At 43.8% G+C, this 21,824-nt stretch overlaps 1 protein-coding gene across 5 annotated transcripts; it reads right to left on the reverse strand.

Annotated features, from left to right (window-relative positions):
* Nucleotides 1-1,725: 1,725 nt before the first annotated feature.
* Nucleotides 1,726-19,864, reverse strand: LOC147635182 (high mobility group B protein 9-like). Of its 5 annotated transcripts, none has more exons than XR_015266610.1 (6): nt 19,024-19,093; nt 17,805-18,578; nt 17,546-17,686; nt 16,939-17,339; nt 2,374-2,797; nt 1,726-2,098 (listed from the first exon to the last, which is right to left on the reverse strand). XR_015266610.1 is itself a non-coding variant. In XM_086802385.1 (6 exons), exons 1-6 carry the CDS (start codon nt 19,314-19,316, stop codon nt 2,483-2,485), a joined length of 1,392 nt encoding a protein of 463 aa, XP_086658511.1. In that variant the 5' UTR covers nt 19,317-19,864; the 3' UTR covers nt 2,290-2,482. The 5 variants fall into 5 exon arrangements, 4 of the variants coding, with proteins under 4 accessions (XP_086658511.1, XP_086658509.1, XP_086658512.1 ...); XM_086802385.1 differs by lacking the exon at nt 1,726-2,098 and having other exon boundaries at nt 2,290-2,797; nt 17,805-17,967; nt 18,500-18,578; nt 19,024-19,864; XM_086802383.1 differs by lacking the exon at nt 1,726-2,098 and having other exon boundaries at nt 2,290-2,797.
* Nucleotides 19,865-21,824: the final 1,960 nt, after the last annotated feature.

Genomic DNA, 21,824 nt, shown 5'->3' on the forward strand with positions numbered 1-21,824 from the left:
ATTTCTAAAACCTTAAGGCCAAATGATATTTTAGGATTAGAGTGGTGGAATTGATTCTTACCACAAACTTCATACAAAAGCAAAGCACTCAATGACTTTTTTAACTTAGAAAAGTGATCCAAGAAGGATTTCCCTTCGCCCTTACTTCTTTCTCCTTACCATGGAGGGGGATTACCTTATCTATCAATGATGTACATAATACCTTTATTGGATGACATCATAATGAAAAATTGCCTCACTCACACTCTTTTTATGGACACCACTACCTTTACTTTTAACTTGCCAAAGGACCTTAAGCCACTAATTAACTAACTTCCATACCTTTACTTTTGAATAACCAAAGGACCTTTTTGGATGTGCTATATAAAAAGGATATAGAAACAAGTTCTAAGAGAGGGTTATAGTTTTTTTTTTTGGGTACTATAATTTTCGCTCCCCTAGCCCTATCAAAATTCTTGCATCTAATAGCTCAAACAATAATCCAAAAGTGGTCAATAAGCGTACTTCTGCTAATTTTAGCACATTTTTTTGTCATGATTTTTGTGTCATTTTTTGAGATGCTTCGTTAAAGGTCGGAGACAAAAAGAATGCAAAATGGCTTCATCCATTGAAGAAAAGATTTAAAGAGCTCAAAAAGACCTTGAAGATGAGCACTAGAACACATTCACTAGCCTCAAAGTTTGGAAGTTACATGCCAACGAACAAGACTACTTTTTATACAGCGTGAATAACAATCACGCGAACAAGGCTACGTTTTATACCGCATGAATAAGAGTTACCCGTGAAACTCAAAATAGTCACAACCATGAAAAACTTAGTTTTTCATGTCTCGATTTTTGTGTCAACTTCTGAGACGCTTAGTCAGAGGTCAGAGACCAAAAGGATAAAAATCAACTTCGTCCACTCAAGGAAAGATTTAAAGAGCTCAGAAAGACCTTGAACACATTCATTGGCCTCACAGTTTCAAAGATACATACCAACAAATAAAGCTACTTTTTATACGGCATAAATTAGAGTCGTACATGAAACTCGTGATGGCCATGAAAAACTTAGTTTTTTATTCCAAAAAAAATCTAGATTTGAGTGCAATTTCTTTACCAACGAAACCTAACAACCAACCCAAAATATAGTCGTCTTCACTAAACTAAAAAATGTGAAATTTTTTTGACATGATTTTCACAAGAAACTAATGCGTGAACTAAAAGAAAATCACGACCGTGAAAAAAACTCAACTCACACCAAAAAAATTTATTTTTTGGATTCCAAAGGACAATTAGTCACCACCATTTGCTGACCCCTCCCAAGCCCAATTTATGAAAAAAAAAATTACATAATTTACCCAAGAAATTCAAGACTTAAGTATCCAAGAGATAATCACAAGCATAAAAATGTTATAAATTAAGAATTTTATTTCTTGTTTTATTTGGAAAACGCCCATATATACCCTGCCAATGAAAGTACATGTGACCTGATATTATGGTTATCTATTTCTCGTAGCGTTGGGATTGATTGTTTAACGAACATAAACTATGTCTAAGAGTATAGATGACGAGATACACAAGAATACCAATTGAAGTGTCACTATATGAGAATATCGATTGAGGTGTCGTACGGATGGTGAATTAAACAATGGTTAAATTTTATGTGCGTATGTACACAAGGCTATTTTATATGCATATGAGAACAAGATTATTTAATGTCGTTCTTATGCTATGCTCTGACATGTTAATTTAATGTGGACACCCTTGTTTATTTGAATTACATTACTACAATGCTATACATGAAGGTCCAACTGGACCCACTAGTATCTTACTTCCTTTTTTGCCCCAAGATTGACTTGGCCCTTCTTTCTTTAACCTCATGTGATCTCTTATCTGAACCTTGACCTATTGAATGCTTTTGCATGAGAGAACCAGAAGACCTTGTACACCGTTCTCTCTTCCAGATCAAATTATAAAAATTTGATATCCTACACTGCATAACCATGTGTCTCTTTAACAAGAAAAACCTTCAATCCCAGCATGCATTGTAAGAGACTGCAATCTTTGGAGTCAAGGTGACTGTAGTACCCACATCCCTTGGACGGCAAAATTGAAGTCTGGTACAAAATGAGTAATAATTATCAGCCAAAGACAACTTCCACTTGTAAAAGCCTTTTCAATGACCCCCCCCCCCCCTCCCCCCTCCCCCACGAAAAAAAAGGCTTTAGGTGGAGTAGCATGCAGTGGCAGTGGAGCCTTTCTGGATCTCTGTAAAATCAGATAAAGCTATTCAAATAGTACCATGTGCCGTTCAAAAAGAAAGCAAATGATATACACTTGGATTCAAATTTGTGGAGGCTAAAATGTATCATTGGCAACCTAGAGATATTACCATTCGAAAAGACCAGGGGAGCATTCTCCCCAGTAGCTTCATTCAACAACAAAAGCTTAGGAGGGTCACTGCTGAGCTAAGCACAATACTAACACCACTGGCAACCTAATCATGCATCAGCAGCTACCTGCTTCTCAACTTTGAGATTAACAACTGTCTCTTTCTCATCCACTACATCACCTTTAAACTTCTCTTTTTCAACCATCAGGTACGACTCTGCTTCAGACAGACTAGACGTGGCATTATCAGGTCTTCCAACAATATCCTTCACAGGTAGCATGACATCTCCTCTAGCACTTCCGCTGCCATCACAATAAGCTTCTCCACTGCCATCACAACAAGCTTGTGACTTGAGCCCCTCTCGATATTCATCCATCTCTCTTTTATACCTCTCTTTGTCTTTCACACCACGTTCTTGATAGATCTGCAGTCCAAAGCAATACAAATAAGAAACCAACATAGAGCTGCACAGAACCAGAGAGATTTAACTCTCCCAAGGATACATTGATTTGTATTTTGCACAAATGTATACACAGACAAATAGAAACTCAAAAGCTCATCTATCCTTTGAACTACAATCAAATATCAAACAATAGCACACTACAAATGCAAGTCCTGTTCCAGACAAGAATAAATTATATAGGGCGGGTTTTTTTTTGGGTTTTGTTGATCATTTAGAAAGCTGGAGCTTCCCCCCTGCACAAACCCATTGCCTTCCCCCATAGCCCACTTTAGCCCCTGCCTTCCAGCCATCGCCTATCCCCGCAAGAACCTCTACATCCCCTTTTGTTCTGTCTTCTGCCCACCCTTCTGCTTCCTCCTCCCACCTCCTCATCCACTCGCTGTTTTATTCCTACAGGTTCCAGCGCTCAGGCTTTTGTTTTTTCGGGGCGAGGTTCAGCTCCTCTGGCCTTTTCCCATACAGGACTCCATGTAACCGCTCCGTCATCCCTGACCGAGGCCACCGCCCCTCGCCTACTTTCCAAAGTGGACCTGCAGCTAAGGTACGTCATGACTCTAGACCTCTAGAGAGTAGGTGCTCAAGAGAGTCGCAATACGATCCAACTCCTCGATGATCTAGGATCCTCTAGTAATTTGAACGGCAAGCACATCACCACTGAGCCATCTAAAAAAGAAGAAACATTTAAGTTTTCATTTCTTTTTCTAATCTGGCCAGCTAAAGACCAAAATCTATGCTCTACTCCGCACTCTAATCTCTCGAAAAATAACCTAGACTCTGATACAGCTGTGAGGATTGCTACTTTCATATATACAATGAAATACGTATTTCCAAAGTATGGTAATGATGTCTACACGTATCACCTAGAGAGTCCCAATTGGAGGCATCATATGCAATGGCCTCATGTCCAGTTAACTAACAGCACGTCTCGCATCTATCGAAGAATCCTTGCACCAAGAAATATATATAATTCCTCATGTGCATGTGTCTTTATGATTCACAAGTAAGAGACCTCAGACAATTGGTGGCTACATACAGCTCACACCAACTTGTTACTCCTCAATCATGAAGCGGACAGCCTCTATCCCTTTGGACTGACTCCATCGTCTCCTAGAGTCTAATTTTTTGGTTTACCTATTTTTCTAAGTTTTTCAAACTTTCTTTTTTGTTCCGTTTGGAAAGCACCCGCTTATTCGGATCCACCCGCTTTCTAGTGGTGTATCCATTTCTTACTTCGACCAGATCCATAGCCACAGCCTAGACCCCATCCATAGCTGCAATGGACGTGGACTCGCCCTCGCTCGCCATAATACCGTAAGTAGTATCGGTCCTCCGGAGTTGAGAAGAACCGGTCAGTGCAATGTCGGATCAAAATAGGTGGCGACTCAAGATCTCTGGAGAGTAGGCGCTCAAGAGAGTCAGCAATACGATCCAACTCCTCGATGATCTATGAAACTCTAGTAATATGAACAGCATGCATCACAATTGAGCCATCTGAAAAAAGAAGAAATTGTGTAAGTTTTCATTCCTTTTTCTAATCTGGCCAACTAAGAACAATCATACTGACAAAATCTATACTCTACTCTCATGAAAAATAACCTAGAATACCAACTGTGAGGATCCCCACTCCCTATATACAATAAAATACGTCTTTCCAAAGTATGGTAATGACATCTACACCTATCACCTAGAGAGTCCCACTTGGGAGCGTCATACACAATGGCCTCATGTCCGACTAACAGCATGCGTCTCACATCTCTTAAAAAATCCTTACACCAAAAAATATATATAATTCTTCATGTGCATGTATCTTCATGATTCTCACAAGTAAGAGACAACTGGCGGTGCGAGGAGATATTTTGAATATATGTAACATAGTTTAATCTGATAGCTAGATGGTACGCCAAAGTTTCAGTATGATTTCAATATGTATGTTTTTTAGTACGTTTTGATGTATAAAAGTTTTAAGTTCAATGCCAATTTTTGAAAAAAGATATGTATGCCGTGGAGTACATGTGTGAACTTTTTTCATTACTTTAGTTGGGTGTGTGAGTAATGAACCAAGAATATCAATTAGACCAAAGGTAGGATGGCAAGCTAGATCCAAGAGATGGGATAGGGTCTAGGTTGTACCTATGATCTGATCGAAGGTTGATGTAGCAAGCACATAGCCATGATGATAATGCATGAGTGGATCTCCTACGATTAGAATCTAAGATGGTATCCAAGTGATGTCGATGACGACAAGAGCTTGCACCATGGCGATCAAATGAAGGGTAGAAATAATACAAATAACCCATGGTCGCGTGTGTACACAACCCCAATGCTCAAGGCGTGCAAACAAAGCTCACAATGCACCAAGATCTCACACCATGTGTGAACATCCCCAAGAAAACATAAGGTGTGTGAACCACTCTCACAATACTAAAAAAAAGTCTAAAAATGCCCAAAAGCAATGGTCCAAGGAGTATGGGTGGTCCAAACAATAATAGAAGGGTGTGTAGAGAGTGGAAAGGTTAAAACCCTGAGGGTTTGGAAAAGTGTGGAAGGTATAAACCTTTAGGGTAAGGAAAAAAAAGGCGTGAAAAGGCATTGAAAGGTGTGAATTGGGTTTTAAAAATAGCAAAGTGTGAAAAGATTGAAGAAAGCGCGCCCCCCTTTCTTTTTTTTACCTCTCAATTTTTTGTTGGCCTCTTCTCCTCACGCAGGCAACCAACCATTGAACTCATCTCTCTCTCTCTCTCTCTCTCTCTCTCTCTCTCTCTCAATGAACTCAAAAAACCCTAAGAATAGGCGCCCCCCTTTCTTTTTTTACCACTCAATTTTTTTTGGCCTCTTCTCCTCCTCACACTGGCAGCCAGCCACTAAACTTAGAGCTCTTTGCTCATTGATGCTCTCTCTCTCTCTCTCTCTCTCTCTCTCTCTCTCTCTCTCGCACACACTGCTAGTGTTGAAGATGCAAAAGATGGCATGTGCAAGGAGGTCGCTTGTCTTGACTTGCTCCGAATTATCAGCAAAGAACTCTCTGCTTTTACGATGCTGAGAGCTCAAATCTCCCTCAAATGGCACTCCTTGGTACCTTGCTGCTCGCCTATGATGCTTAGAGCTTCTCAAGCTCGATGATGGCTAGGCTGTGTGAGCAACCATGCCTTGACTCCTTAGTCAGCATACTTTTCTTTAAGCGCACAATTTCAAGTTTGCTGAGATCCTCCTGTGCTGAGCACGCAGCCCGTATAGATGAGATGGTTTGTGTATGTTTGTGTCGTTGGCTGCCGAGGGCATGTACTTTGTGAGTGTCGGGTTTGCTTTTGTTCATGCAAACTTTGTTCTTGTAGTGAACCCCTCTCCACTTGACTAGTTTTCCCCTGACCACCAATGGCAAGCCCTTTGCTGAAGTACTGAAGGAGGTGTGAGGGCAAAAGGACGAAAGGACCGGATGTACGAGAGATCAGAGAAAAACAACATAGCATGAAATAGGTGAGTGAGTCTATATATAATGGTGAGTGGACAATGAACGTATGTACAAGAGCCCTCAGATGTGAGGTGACTCTGAGTAGAAAGACCAGTGTAGAAGCAAAGATGATGTCGGAGCTGAGGCATGGTCGATGACGAAGGCTCGCGTCGATGTGAGGCAAAGCACTCCGAGAGGAGGTTGTTGTCGAAGGCTTGCATCGATGGATACAAAGGCACTCCAAGGTGGTGGTGGTAGCGGAAGATGTGGTGATGCACGCTCTAGTGACAAGGGTGCAGCAGTACCTGAGGTGGTAGATGAAGAGAGGGTTGCTGTCTCGAGTGGTGTAATGGTGCAAGCTTTGGTGACAAGGGTGCTGCAAGACCTGAAGGGTGCACGCTTTGATGACAAGGGTGCTACGTACCTAAAGGGTGCAGGCCTCTGGTGACAAGGGTGTTGCATACTTGAACAAGCTCTGGTGACAAGGGTGCTACATACCTGAGGGGTGGTGAAGAGCAGAGACGTCCCAAGTGGTGTCTATGGTGAAGATAAGTAGAGAGTGGGCTGTCGTCTCGATGGTGTGATGTAGCAGAGAGTGGGCTCTTGTCCCAGAGAGTACTGATGATAAAACGATGATGTCTTGTACTCTAGCACAGAGTGGACTGTCGTCCCGATGTTGAGCCGAGGAAAAACGCTGATATGCTCTACTGTAGCAGAGAGGGATGCTGTCCCATGAATAGATATGTAACGCTAATGTACTGAATGTAGCAGAGGCCTACTGTCCCACAGTGTGGGCTGCTATCCCAAGGTGTAGCCAGTAGCAAACGCTGATGTGCTGAGGCTGACAAGCGATGATAATAAAGCAGGTATGGTGTATGCACCGACAACAGCAACAGGAATAGCAGATGGTACCTGATATGGTCAAGAAGTGGTACACGATGATGAATGATGAGGCTAACCTATATATAGTATGAGGGAGTGCTGGTCAGCTAGCCTAAAGGCTGTCGACTAGCAACAAAGACACAAAAATCCCAAATAAAACCAATAAAGCCCAATAAATTCCCTTTTTAGGGCTAGACAAAATGTTGTTTTCACACACCCCCTCTCAGACCAAAAAGGAAACCATGAGAGAAGATGAGAGAAGATGATGGATGCCAGGGTCCCACACTAACACACTTGCAGAAGGAATGTATCCCCCTCTGGAAACAAAATCTATTAAAGTCAAAGAGGGCGATCATGATAGCAAAGGTGGTGAAGGTGAGGTGATGTAGATGGGTTGATTGTCTACCAAGGTAAGATCTTGAACGGGACTCTTCACTGAGTAAGAAGTCCCATTCCCTGTGTGGTCCAGATCAAAGTTTGGAGAATCAACTTCCAGTGAGAAGAATTGGTCCTCCAAGAGTGCGGCAGACGATCCATGATGTGTGCTCTCGAGGTCTTCAATCCCTTGCTCACGATAGCTCTGATACCATGTGAGGGAAAAAGGACGAAAGGACAAGATATACGAGAGATCAAAGCAAAACAAAACAGCATGAAATAGATGAGTGAATCTATATATAATAGTGAGTGAACATATCTACAAGAGCCCTCTAATGTGAGGTGACTCTGAGTAGAAAGACCAGTGCAAAAGTAGAGATGATGTCAGAGTTGAAGCACGGGCTATGACAAAGGCTCGCGTCGATGTGAGGCAAAGCACTCCGAGAGGTGGTCGGTGTCGAAGGCTCGCATCAGTGGATGCAAAGGCACTCCGAGGTGGTAGTGGCAGCGGAAGATGAGGTGATGCAAGCTCTGGTGACAAGGGTGTTGCGGTACCTGAGGTGGTAGATGAAGAGCAGAGAGGGCTGCCGTCCCAAGTGGTGTAGTGGTGCAAGCTCTCATGACAAGGGTGCTGCAAGACCTGAAGGGTGCAGGCTCTGGTGACAAGGGTGCTACGTACCTGAGGAGAGGTGAAGAGCAGAGAGGGCTGTCATCCCAAGTGGTGTCGATGGTGAAGATAAGCAAAGAGTGGGCTGCTGTCCCAATAGTGTGATGTAGCAGAGAGTGGGCTGCTGTCCCAGAGAGTACTGATGATAAAACGATGATGTCATGTACTATAGCAGAGAGTGGGCTGCTGTCCCGATGGTGCTCTATGTAGCAGAGAGGGCTGCTGTCCCATGAGCTGAAGATGAAATGCTGATATGCTCTACTGTAGCAGAGAGGGCTGCTGTCCCATGAACGGATATGTAACGCTGATGTGATCTATGTGGCAGAGAGGGCTGCTGTCCCATGAACAGATATGTAACGCTGATGTACTGGATGTCGCAGAGAGGGCTGCTGTCCCATGGTGTGGCCTGTAGCAGAGAGTGGGCTGCTGTCCCAAGGTGTGGCCAGTAGTAAACACTGATGTGCTGAGGCTGACAAGTGATGATGATAAAGCAGGTATGGTGTATGCACCGGCAGCAGCAGATGGTACCTGATATGGTAAAGAAGTGGTACACGATGATGAATGATCAAGCTAACCTATATATAGTATGAGTGCTGGTCGGCCAGCCTAAAGGCTGTTGGCCAGCAGCAAAGACACAAAAATCTCAAATAAAACCAATAAAGCCCAGTAAATTCCCTTTTTAGGGCCAGATAAAATGCTGTTTTCACACAGAACGCCTCTCCACTTGACTGGTTTTCCCCTGCCAAAACCTCCCTGTGTGAGTGTAACACCATAGCCAGTATTGCCGTTGAGGTCAAGAAGTCCCTACCCATCATTGACATCTGACACCTAGCTTTGTGCCTTGACATCCAACAGCTGCCTGTGCCTTGACGTTCAATATATTGCGTTATCAGTAGAAGTAAGCCGGTGCAGTTCTCTGCAGCACAAGATTTGGTGAAGCCAACTATGTGCCAAGTGAATGCCTTGACTACACACTGTAGCTATGGTTGCTTTTCCAATTGAGTTTTCTTCTCTGACAGGGATCTCATAGTTGCAAGGTTACAGTTCTCTTAGCACTACAGTACCATGGCCCTCTTAACACCCTATGACAATTATTATCGGGCTCTCTCCAATCTATCTTGTCACAGTCGTGTGTATCTGTTATCTCTGGCTTGTAACGCTGCTAATGTGCTTACTTCAATTGGCTTAGCAGAGTTCTGATCATAGCTTAGCAGAGTTCTAATGTCGGTTTACAACGACCAGATCAAGCCTTCAAAAGGGCACGTCGGACGTCAGACTGTGAGAGATCACAATCATTGCCATCCACAGAAAGCCGGCCCTCTTGATCTCTGGAACGTACTCCCTGCTTGTGCTACTCGCACCAATCACAATGCTCCAGCACTGCTACAGCGTTGTATCTTAGAATCTATGTGCCACTATTTTTGCTTAGCCAGTTTGCTATAGGCACTCTCACTTCTATGCTATAGGCACTCTCACTTCTATGCTGCACTTCAAGTAATACTCTGCACTGACTTAGAGGTCAAAGCACTTGCTGCAGCTAGTATTGCAATCTTGTTTCTTTGTATTGCCTAATGGTATATGTTGTAAGTAGATAGATCATCATTCCTTTCTTGCTTGATTTACTTTTCTTCTTTAAACTGATAATGGCACTTGTGTGCAGGTTAGGAACCCTGAGCACTGGATTGTGCACTGGTGCTTGAGGGGTTGGATTTGACTCCCAAATAGAGTTGATAGATGAAAATATTATTATTAGGATGCTAGATCTGAAATGAATTCTTTGTTTGTAGATTGCAATTCCAATATGCATTAAATTGTTGCAATAATCTTGCACTACTTACACCAAGATTCAATAATCTTGTTTCTTGTATCAAATTAAGCAAGAATACAACTGTTGTGCTTATCTTGCATCAAATTTTATAATATTTCATGATTTTCTTCAAGTTTTTGTAATTTCTCTTAAAGAAACACAATTCTCGCAAAGTATGAAAAAGATTTGATTAAGAATCACTCGATGTTATTGTTTTGCACCAAGATTTGATTTTTGCGCTCATGTCTTTGCAAACTTTACAAATCTGCACCAAGATTCTTGTAAACTTCACTCTCCACAACAAACTTTGCCTAAATCTACAACAAGACTATGAACTATACATAAATCTGGTCAAAATCTACAACAGAACTACAATCTTCACGTAAATCTGCTCACATCTACAACAGAACTGCAATCTTTATATAAATCTGCTAAAATCTACAACAAAATTGCAATCTTCACACTTTCTTCATAAACTCTATACCAAGATTTGCATAGCAACCATCAATATCTCCCAAACTACTAAGAATCTAAAGAAACTAGGTAAATGTTAAAGAAAACTAGAATTTATGAAAAGATTTGATGAGAGAAATCACTAATCAAGGAAATTATGCACTGAAATCAAAGAATAGGATTTTTGAAAGTAGTGATTAGCATATATTCAAAAATGATTAACACAAATCTCATTACTAATCCACACAAATCAAGTATTTTTAGATTAAAAATACTATGTAAACTTGATTCAAAAATGATTAAGTCTCAATCACCACTAAGATCAAAGCCAAAAGCTATCAAGATCAAAGCAAAGCTCTGATACCAATGTAAGAAAAGAATCTAACTCTGATACCAATGTGAGGAAGATTTGGAAATAAGCCATATCCATGAAAAGCCATACGATAACCTACACATGTGGGATCATGAGCCAACTCACCAAGCTCCCCTAAAAGCCAAGGGTGGAAATATCACTATAGATCAATATCACTATAGATCCACTCATCATAGGGAGTAGCACCTAGACATGGAAAGACTACCATGAATCAGCCATAGAAGCATAAGCTCCAAGAAAGATAAGTGTATAGATGTCAAATGATCAAAACTATCAAAAAGGTTTCAAAAGGTACAAAGCACATACCGTGTGCCTTTTATAGTCCTAGGCCACATGTGCCCTAGTCCCATATGCCTAAAATGTATCCTAAGCCCATAGTCACAAGGGATGGAAGGGACAGCAACTTGGGACGCCGGGACACCGTCTCGAGACGCGTCAAAAACGGGGATGGAAGGGGACGATCGGACGTCCCCCTAGAGGCGTCCCTCACAAGGGACGGGGGACGGGGACGGCTGCTAGCCAAGGAACGTTGTGGGGGACGGAACTGTGGGGGGACAGCAGAGAGCCGTTGTGCCCTGCAACGGCTGTTTTATTTCCCGTTTTTTTGCCATTTCTCGCTGTTTGGGTGGCCGTTTGGGGACGCCTTGGCCTTTGAGGCTTGAGCCTTGGCCCTTGCCTTTCTCTTGCCTTGGCCTTTGAGACTTGGCCCTTGCCTCTCTCTCTTGCCTATCTAATATCTATATAAGAACAAGGCTACAAGCACACATACACACCTTCAAGCAACTCTCTCTCTCTCTAGTCTCTTGAGTCTTGAGTCTCTGGCACTTTGCAAGTTTGCTCATTGCTCAAGCTTCAAGCGGCAAGCCACACTCTATGAGTGTATCTACTCTCTCCAGTCTCTCTCCCTCAAGCTTCTTCTAACTTCCAAGTTCCAAGTCTCGCCGTCGGCACCTCTTGCTTGGAGCAACTTTGGAGCACCTATAGCCACATTGCCTCTAGGAAGAGGAATCGACTCGGGGTAGAGCGTGCCAATGATCTTCTCTTCGTCAACGCAAACTTGCGAATGCTTTGCAAGAGCATGACCAAGAAGGCAGATCCCTTCACCGAGTGGGAGATGAGTCAACAAGAAGAGAAACAAGAGGATGAGGTGCAGCAGCAGCAACATGCCAGTGAGGATGAGAGTGAGGATGAGCTTGATGCTCCTTTGGCACAAGCTACCCATGACCATGAGGCAAGCACTTCACGTGGATGATCATTCATGGATCATGATTCATGGGCCTTACTACTTAGCTCTAGCCTCTAGCCTCTAGGCTTTAGCACTTTTTGTCATTGACTCATTTGAGCCCTTCTATGTATTCTGCCTCCTTAAGGCTTAGTCCTAACTTTTGAGTCATGACTCATTTTGTATCTACTTAATTATTAATACAATCAACCATCAACGCCTTCACTCTTTGATCCGCGTATTTTGTTAATATGACTCAAAAGCTTACCATTTTAGTGTAAATTTGTGCTCATTTTGATGTACTTCCTAAGTAGAATAAGTGTAGAGTAGAAAAACTTTTAAAAAAAGTATTTTTTGAGTGCTCCCCCATCCCCGTTCCCTACTTATGGCAGTCCCCCGCCCCGTCCCCATCCCTTGTGACTATGCCTAAGCCCCCATGTGCCTAGACCATGCCCCATGTGCATGTGCATCCTAAAATCACTTTGTTACAGCATATCTTTTTGCATGGCCTTCAAATTAGCCATTTTACCTCAAAGTTTCCAACTTTGAAAGTAGATCTTCATGGGCAGATTCACTGGCTTGTTCTCAAGTTGGTGCAACATCCAATTGGTGTTGTGGCTGATCATTTTGGATTAAACAAGCTATAATGATCAAGCCTCATGAGATAGGACCATCTCCCAACATCAAAGAAGGAAGCCTAGACTCTGATACCAATATTAGGTACCCCAAACCAGAAACCACCAAGGAGACTTCCACGAGACGGTGGTACACTTCGGGCAGCACATGAAACACGTCCGTCAGCAAAAATAAGCACTTACCAACCTTAAACTGGTCGTACAATTATAAGGCAGCCTTAAAACACTCCAAGCAGTAGCAACCAATCCCCAAGCAACATCCCAACAGGTCGGGCATCCAAGTACAGCTCCTGTCAGCTCCAAAACAGGTCAGGCAGCAATTAGCCACTCCCAGGAAGCTCAGAATTGATTTTACAACAGGAGCATCTGGTTGGGTAGCACTTGGAGGTCTCTAGCAGATGTAGGAAGGCCATGATCCGTACCCCTGTTCAGCTCCAAAGCAGGTGTGGCCAGCCCACAATAATGGGTAGGCTGTCCACCCACCTGAGCAGTGCCCATGATGATGTCTTGACACTAGGTAAAACATTGGGTGCCGACACCAAGTTGCACTTCATTTAAATCAAGACACCGACTTTATAAGTTCTCCAGGTTCATTCTTCTATTGTAATGTGTACCTACATGTACACATTGGCAACATTAAAATGAAGCTAGGAGTAATACTAGCACCTGCAAAAAACAATTGTTAGGCCTCAAACAGGACTATGCACACGCGCCATTGTTAGCATTATTCATCTCTTGGTAGTGTGCCCAAGTTGTGTATCAGGGGTGCCCACATTTATCCCAGGCAGCACCTTATTCCTCATGTTTAGGCCCTTGGTTGTAGGGTTGGCCACCCATTATCACATGTTTATTTTTGTCCAATCGTGAGACTTTTTCTAGAGCAAGTCGGCCAGCTTATCTTGGGGCTATATAAGGCTTGCCTCCTCCTCATTTGTACTTACCTTGACAGGGGCTTCCAGGCCTGGGTCCTCCCTCAGGGGAGTAGTTCATCATGCCCACACATACGAGGACCACCCCTTGCACAGGGCTGATTGTATCATTGCTTCTTCATCATTATGCAAAATTGTTCTCTTTCTCTCTGTGCCTATGTCTCACACTTTCCGCTGCACACTTTTGACATGGTATCAGAGCACCGGGTTGAGGCTCTTCTACAAAAGGTGTTCTGGGGTTTTTTTAGAGAGAAGGATTTCTGCATTTTTTTGATGCTGCTGGTTGCAGAGGAGGAAGGAGCGTTTTTCTCCAGAATAGGTACTCTCATGGCTGCGTTTTCTGCCCTTGTGAGCAGGTGAAGGGCAGCCAGCAAGCAGGGGAGACACCATGGCTGCATTTTCTGCAGATATGGGGCAGCAAGCAGGGGAGACACCATGGCTTCGTTTTCTGCAGATATGGGGCAGCAAGCAGGGGAGACACCATGGCTGCGTTTTCTGTAGATATGGGGCAGCAAGCAGGGCAGACAGCCTGGCTGCGTTTTCTGCAGATATGGGGTAGCAAGCAGGGGAGACACCTATGGATGTGTTTTCTGCAGATCTGAGGCAGCCAGAGGAGGTGCTGAAGTTGCTGTGTTTTCCTCTTCCCTCTCTTCTTCTTGGTACACGTGCTGCCAGCTGTTTACAGCAGCGTTTTTTGCATTATCTCATCTGCGTTTCTGGAGGCACTGGATGTAGGTGTTCTTTTCAGGAATGGTGCCTTCCCACATGGCCTTGAGCCCTTGCTCGGCCAATCTATGCTTTGTCAGAGTTTTCAGACTCATGGGTGCACACTTGGATTCACATCCTCGAGGTGTGTGTGGAAGACAGTTAGTCCTTTCTCGACAGCAAAGGGGGTCTTTGAGTTTGTGCCAGTTCAGCATAGTTTTGCTGGTGTACAGGCGTTTCCTTTAGGTTCTCAGGGTGTTCACCTTGAGAGGGGGATGTGGTTACTTGAGCCACTCCTATTCCCTAGGCAGATGGCCTTCTGGATTACAGGGTACAGGCACAGGAGTCTTCATCCCTAGGATGAACATTGATTTGGGAGCTTGGTGTACAGGTTGATATCGGCATTCATGCAAAGGCAAGGTCATGTACAGGTTGATATCGGCATTCATGCAAAGGCAAGCTAGGTCACTTGGTGACGAGAGCTGTTGTCGAGGTTCACAGGTACTTGCTCAGTTGTTGCAGGCTGGGAACAGGATGCATGGCAGGTGTACAGGTTCATTGGGTACAGGTAGGTACTAGTGGAGCAGCAGTTTGGAGCAAATGATTGACATCAGATTGTGCTTTGGGATGGTGAGTTGTGGATGGTTGGTTCCACATGGACACGTGACTAGTTGGTTGGGAGCTTGCCAGCTAGGGGTGTCAAGTTTTGGCAGGAGAGCTTTCTTGAGCTCAGTGCCATAGTTAACACCAAAGAGCTCAGGGGGTGTTGCCATGTGATTGGGTGACTCATAGGGGTGTGTGAGTAGTAGTCCCATCACGCGACGGCAAGCTATGGATACAGTTTTTAAAGGTCAGGTGCCAGCAGGATTGTCAGCTACAGTGTTGGAGGTATGTTTCTCTTCCACTTGGAGTGTTAGCACGACAGAGAGGCATTCTTGGACCGAGGGATACATGGAGATCCGGAAACCTTGTATTTGGTGCTCAACAAGCTCAGAATTGGAGGCTTGAGTACCAGGGCTGATGTAGACATTGTGGGCCTCTAGGGTGTCTAGAGGGGGTGCCAATAGGGAGACAGTTTGGCGGTATTCTCTAAGGAGCAGATTTTTCTTGGAGGTAGAGAGTCAGACGACATCCTTTCTTGGGCTGAAGAGGGAGCACATTGTGTGACAAGTGTGATATAGATTGGGTTGGAGATATGGACATCTGGTGATTCATTCTTTGGATTTTGTTGGCCTTTTGGATCGGGAGCAGTTTCTTGGAGTAAGTGGCAGAGGCAGGAGCAAATCGACTATTCGACTTGCTTTGGAGGTTTCCTTTTCCAGCTCCTTGGACCGGTTTCTCTCCCAGGATCTGAGAGGGGGTGTTAGCATTATTCATCTCCTGGTAGTGTGCCCAAGTTGAGTATCAGGGGTGCCCAGATTTATCCCGGGCAGCACCTTATTTTTTCCTCATGTTTAGGCCCTTGGTTGTAGGGTTGGCCACCCATTATCACATGTTTATTTTTGTCCAGTCGTGAGACTTTTTGTAGAGCAAGTCGGCCAGCTTATCTTGGGGCTATATAAGGCTTGCCTCCTTCTCATTTGTACTTACCTTGACAGGGGCTTCCAAGCCCGGGTCCTCCCTTAAGGGAGTAGTTCATCATGCCCACACATACGGGGACCACCCCTTGCACAAGGCTGATTGTATCATTGCTTCTTCATCATTATGCAGATTTGTTCTCTTTCTCTCTCTGCCTATGTCTCACGCTTTCCGCTGCGCACTTTTGGCAGGGATTCCTAGGCATCTCCAGCCCCATGGACTGCAATGTCCACACTCGAAAACAAGGTCATGCATGCATGTCATATGCCAAACAAACATGTTTAATGCATAATGCACCATTGTATTGGCTTAAACTCCCATCTTCGAAGCTTGAATTCCACAATGTTGGGTTAAACATGGGCGCAAATCCCAGCTCTGTCTCACTAAAACCCAACCAAGTCCATATGATGAGTTATGACATGGCACGAGTCCCCAATATCACACCAAAACTCCATCATAACCATATGAGTTAAGTTAAAACCCATAACCTTGAGGGCCAAAACCACCAGGCATCCAATAGTCCATCCTCAGCTCAAGCAAGCCCAACGACAACCACCAGGCATCTCCGGTCCATCCTCCTCAGCTCAAGCAAGGCCAGTAAATTCAAGCATCTAAACTGTTCACTATGCTGTTGCCTTGTAAATGTGCACGGTCTCCTGCTTAACTGCTTAGCTGAGATTGTGGCAGCTCACCTAGCTAAGATGTCTGCCTTCATCCAAGTATAGTCCACTCATTTAAGATAATCACTGGATCTGGATGGTATGAACACCGGGTGTAAAGAGGGGTATCACAAGTCTGAACCTCACCTTTTCACGCCAAAGGCAGGTAATTATTTAAAAATTCAAACGAAAAACACTGCAACAGCTAAAGATGTGTCAAACCACCATACACGTTCTCACAAACAATAAAGACAAGTTCAACAGAGCTGCATAACATCAAAGACATGGAGCTTGCCAAAGAAACATTATCATATGTTTAGACCAGCTCAAAACAATTCATTTCAAATGAAAACTTTGAAGGACACTTACAGCCCTCTCCTCTTCTGTTTGTTTGTTCCACAACTCTCCAATCATTCTACTGATCTCTTTATCTTTGTCAGGGTGCAATGCTTTAAGTCTCATATGTTGTTCTTGGAAGAAAAAGTTATAACCACTTCTATTTGGTTTGGGAGCATTAGGGTCCTTTTTTGGCATTTCATCCTTGCGACGTCGTCTTCGCCTTCTTCGAGCCTCAGGAATGGAGTCCAGAACAATACGGCTGGTCATGTCAGAAACTGTAGCAAACTGAGGGGTTAAGCTTCCCGATGGCATGTGATAGAGAATCCCCCTTAGCTTTTCAGTACCCACAATGACTGTGACAAGATACCCATGCTCAAACTTTCCATCAATTACTCCAGATACCGTATGACCAACAGGTGCTCCGAAATCAGCTGAGAACAAAAACAAAACAAAATTGAGAACTGTCTAGAGAAATACTTGATTATAGTAACAAGTGCCTTCTCAATGTTATATCATGAATTTATTTTCTCATAGGATCGACACACCCAGGAATTGTAGACTAAAAGTTTTACTTCACCTTCACACATTAATGACATCAACTAGTAACGAAAAGAAGAGTAGAGAGCATTAAGGATACCTCCATGCAATCGTGCAGGATCTAGAACTCCTCTCCTCCTCCTCTTTTTCAGAACCAACTCTCCCTCCTCTGCCCCATGGTTTGCAAATCCATTATCTACTAAAGGGTGCCCTGGGCTTTGGCCTGGAAGAGATGCTGCAACTGCCCAGTACACAAAAAGTTTGAAAATCCCCAAAACTGGCCTAAACAGATTTCGTTGATATAAATTTGATCAAAATGCACCAAAGAAGTCCCAAAATGTCCAAAGTTTAGAACATACTTGGAGGAGGGACCAGTTGACCCTGTGTTCCAAAGAAATATACTTGCTCATAATGATGCAACAAACTGATGTAATATTTACGAAGAACAAATGATGCACTGGTTGTTGTGGGAGGGAAATTAAAAACTACAGTGACCTCTTTCCACTTGCGATCCTTGATCACCTGTTGCATCACACCATTGTGGCTGATCATTACAAAGGAAGCCTGGAAATCTTCAGCAACACCCAATTCGTAAAGAATAACCACTGCTTTTAAAGAACAAAACTCAGAGATTCCTAGATCCTCTTTACAAAAAAAAACACAGAAACATAAGTTTCTGTTGTTTATCATAGAGCAATTAAAACTCCACTGTAAACCATCTGAATCCCGGTAAATCCATGCACAGTACGAAAGGAAACATAGACGTAAAAAGCCCGGCAGCAAGGCAGGCAATGGAAGCCAAAGGAAGCCGTAAAACTGTATCAAAGGCTTTAACTTTTGGCACCTTAGTTGTTGACATAACTCCACCTTAGTTGTTGACATAACTCCGTAGTCTAGTTCTGTAAAAGAACAAGTTACCCCAATCTCATGCAAAATAAACACATAATTGACCTCTTGAGGAACTAAGAGAATAACCTTCTTCCTTAGGAAAATCCCATGGATAGCTTGGGAGGGGGGGAAATACATAGACACTAGAATAAAGACTGCACAATACCTGCTCCAATCCTCCACGTGCAGAAACTTCTACATACAGTAGATGTAGATCAAGCTCCTTGCCACCAATTGTTGGGATCCTGACATAATGAAATCCACCAATATAAAATACAGCTGTTGAATTTTGCATAGAAATTCGTGTCAAGGGTTCAGAACCATGCATGCAAGCTCAATCTGATTGCACTTGGTCCCCCAGCACTCAAAATGTGCTTGAATTTGAGAGTAGCAAAATGGAGCACTTGCATAATATCTGTGGTTTTGGCTTGCAATGATGCTGCACATAAATCTGATGTTGCAACTTTTTTTTAAAGACCTTTCCTGGTGAAGGCCCGCTCTTTATTATATCTCTGAGTGGACTCTAACAAAATCACCCACAAACTCAAAGAAAAAAAAGGCACATTTCTCTTCTTGTGTGGGAAGCCCTTCTGGTAAAGGTAAATGCTCTAGATATTTGAGGCTCTAAAAAAGAGAGAGGCGGGGGGGGGGAGGGGGTGGGATGTGTTTGTGGGAAGTGAGTTCACTCACATGAGGCGCGTCCCCAGAGAAGCGTGGAACTTATTCAACGTGTCGTAGAAGAGGTCGCGGTCCGCTACTACAGCGTCGTGCTGTGCAAGGGCCGGTGGATATACCAGCACGCCCACCACCTGGTCCTGGGCCTGACCCTGTAAGAGGAGGTGCTGCGTGGGCGCAGACAGGCCCTGCTCCTGCTGCTGCTGTAGCGGAGGAGGACGAGGCTGCTGGTGCTCCTCCTCGAGCACTGCTGTTGGAACCAACGCCGTACAAGAAGGTGAAGGTTGAGGGGACACCCCTGACATCATCCTAATTGGTAAAATCGGGCGGATCAGGGGGGAGGGGTGGCAGCAATCCTACATCCAAAAATCACAGCTAGCTCTATAAGGGAGGCGACCTTGAATGAACAAGGCAAGCTGGAGAAATGTCTCCGTGAAGTGACAAACGGCTACTAGACTAATAAAGTCATTTGGAGAGAGTGCAGGCAGGGAGTGAAGCCAAAGACAGAGGCAAAGAGAGGAGAAGGGCGAGTGGCTTGAGGACGAGCAGTTAAAGGACGACCCATCGATACGAGAAATCGGAAATTCAGTGTCGGATGGAGCGAAGAAAAAATCTGCAAGAACAAGTAGCATCGACGGGGCGTGGGCGAGGGCGAGAGGGCGGGCGCGGGCGCTGGGCAGGGGGTAGAGGAGGAGGGAAAGTCAAGATTCAAAAAGCCTACTGTGACAAACAACAGCACAGCAGCACTGCCTCCTAACGAGCGGAGCGGCGAAGGTAGCTCCACAGCCAATCACTTCTTCTAACTTAGGGCTAACAAAATTTGATACTCTCTCTCTCTCTCTCTCTCTCTCTCTCTCAACGCAGCGGTGCCAATATGTCTCTACTATCTATTACGCACAGCTTTTCTCCATCCCCTCGGGAGTCGTTTCTTCCACGTGGCAATGGAGGAGAGATGATGGTGTCTCTTCGTGCGAACGTGGTTAGCTCGCTCCAACTCAATTCGAAGTTCAGTTCCCTCCCGTCCACGCTCATCATCACCTACACCTGTGCTGGCCTCATCACATGGACATCCACGCTCATCACCTGGACATTCACCCTCATCATCACTCAAGCATGAAAGACACGCTCGCGGCTATCGATGCTCTAGCTGAGTTCGCATCGCCTCCACGTTCTAGCTCTAGCTTAATTCCGTCCGTTCGCTCGCTCAGTTCCACTCAATGCTTGTTCATCATCGCCTCCACTTCGTATGTTCGTTCGCTCAGTTCCACCCTCCACACGCCAGCTGACCTCAGCTCTCGCTCAGTTCACTCAAGTCTGAACATGCTTCGTGCTCCGCTGACCTCGGCCTCCACGCTCCGACTCGACTTGCTCTAGCTCTCACCGTACACAACCAAATTTTGGGTAAGCAAATACTCGTATGTATGTAGTGGATTAAATATAAATATATGTATGTATTGTGCTATGTATGTAATCTTATATATGTTTATATAGTAGTATTGCACCCGCGCGTTGCTGCGGCCGACCAAGGTTCCAGAAAAGAACTATTCCCTCTCTACAACCATCTCTCTCTCTCTCTCTCTCTCTCTCTCTCTCACACACACACACACACATGCCCTCTCCCTCTCTCTGTCACATACACACTCTCAAATGTTGAAACTCTCTCTCTCTCTCTCTCTCTCTCTCTCTCATGCACACACATATACACACCTGCTCTCTCTCTCTCTCTCTCTCTCTCACACACACACACATGCACACACTCCCACTCTCCCACACATAGAAGCGCTCTCTCTCTCTCTCTCTCTCTCTCTCTCTCACGCACACATACACATATGTAAATATATAGTATATACAATATTATGTTTTAGATACATAAACCTATACATAGACACATATACTTATACATATATACATGTATTTAAAAATATAAATACAAACATCGACATAATTTAATTAATTTTGATTAAATTTTAATGTGCGGAGATGGGTGATAAGTTGTGGTCACTTTTAAATATATAGATAGATATATCATACACACATCTACCCACACACACACACACAAACATATATATATATATATACATATACATATATATACATACATATACATATATATACATACATATACATATATATATATATATATACTTCACCACTATCCATATCTGGACAGTTATCTAACTCCCACTTTGAAAGGGAATGCATGTAAGGAGGATACATTGTGGTAGTCTCATTAGTGATCGACAACCATTGCCTAGCCCTTACAGGGAGAGCAATAATGTGACCATTCTCTTTTAAAAATAGGAGAAACCTGTGAAATTTCAAACACACATTACCAAGAGCAAACTTAGAAAACAACCAACAAACATAGACCTGCCTCTGCAGGCGACCACTCTAAAATAGTCTACTTGTACACTAGTCTCTAGGCAGCCATTTGAATCAAGTTAAGCTTTCTTAGAGTTTTGAGATCAGCACCCTTCTCTTTTCCCTCCACACACTTGACCATATGAAACAAGAACTTTCTTTTCTCAATCCTCACCTCCTCCTAGTAATCAAGAAAAGGGCACTCAACAGGAACTACAATTCCACTAAGAATCGCAATTCCACTAGGAACTACAATACCTGTACACCAGTCTCTAGGCAGCCATTTGAATCAAGTTAAGCTTTCTTAAAGTTTTGAGATCTACACTCTTCTCTTTTCCCTCCACACGCCTGACCGTATAAAACAAGAAATTTCTTTTCTCAATCCTCATCTCCTCCTAGTAATCAAGAAAAGGGAACTCGACAGGAACTACAATTCCACTAGGCACGTCGATGAA

The sequence above is a fragment of the Cibotium barometz genome, chromosome 9 (genome assembly GCF_041138505.1).
Source record: "Cibotium barometz isolate CiBa-2024 chromosome 9, ASM4113850v1, whole genome shotgun sequence".
NCBI lineage: Eukaryota > Viridiplantae > Streptophyta > Polypodiopsida > Cyatheales > Cibotiaceae > Cibotium > Cibotium barometz.

Excerpts from the sequence above, each read along its gene's own strand:
- LOC147635182 (XM_086802383.1), bottom strand. The coding sequence starts at position 18,471 with ATGTATTTCCCCCCCTCCCAAGCTATCCATGGGATTTTCCTAAGGAAG. Across the intron at positions 17,687-17,804 it reads TCAACTGGTCCCTCCTCCAA|TTGCAGCATCTCTTCCAGGC; the intron begins GTATGTTCTAAA and ends TGTACTGGGCAG. Across the intron at positions 17,340-17,545 it reads TCCTGCACGATTGCATGGAG|CTGATTTCGGAGCACCTGTT; the intron begins GTATCCTTAATG and ends TTTTGTTCTCAG.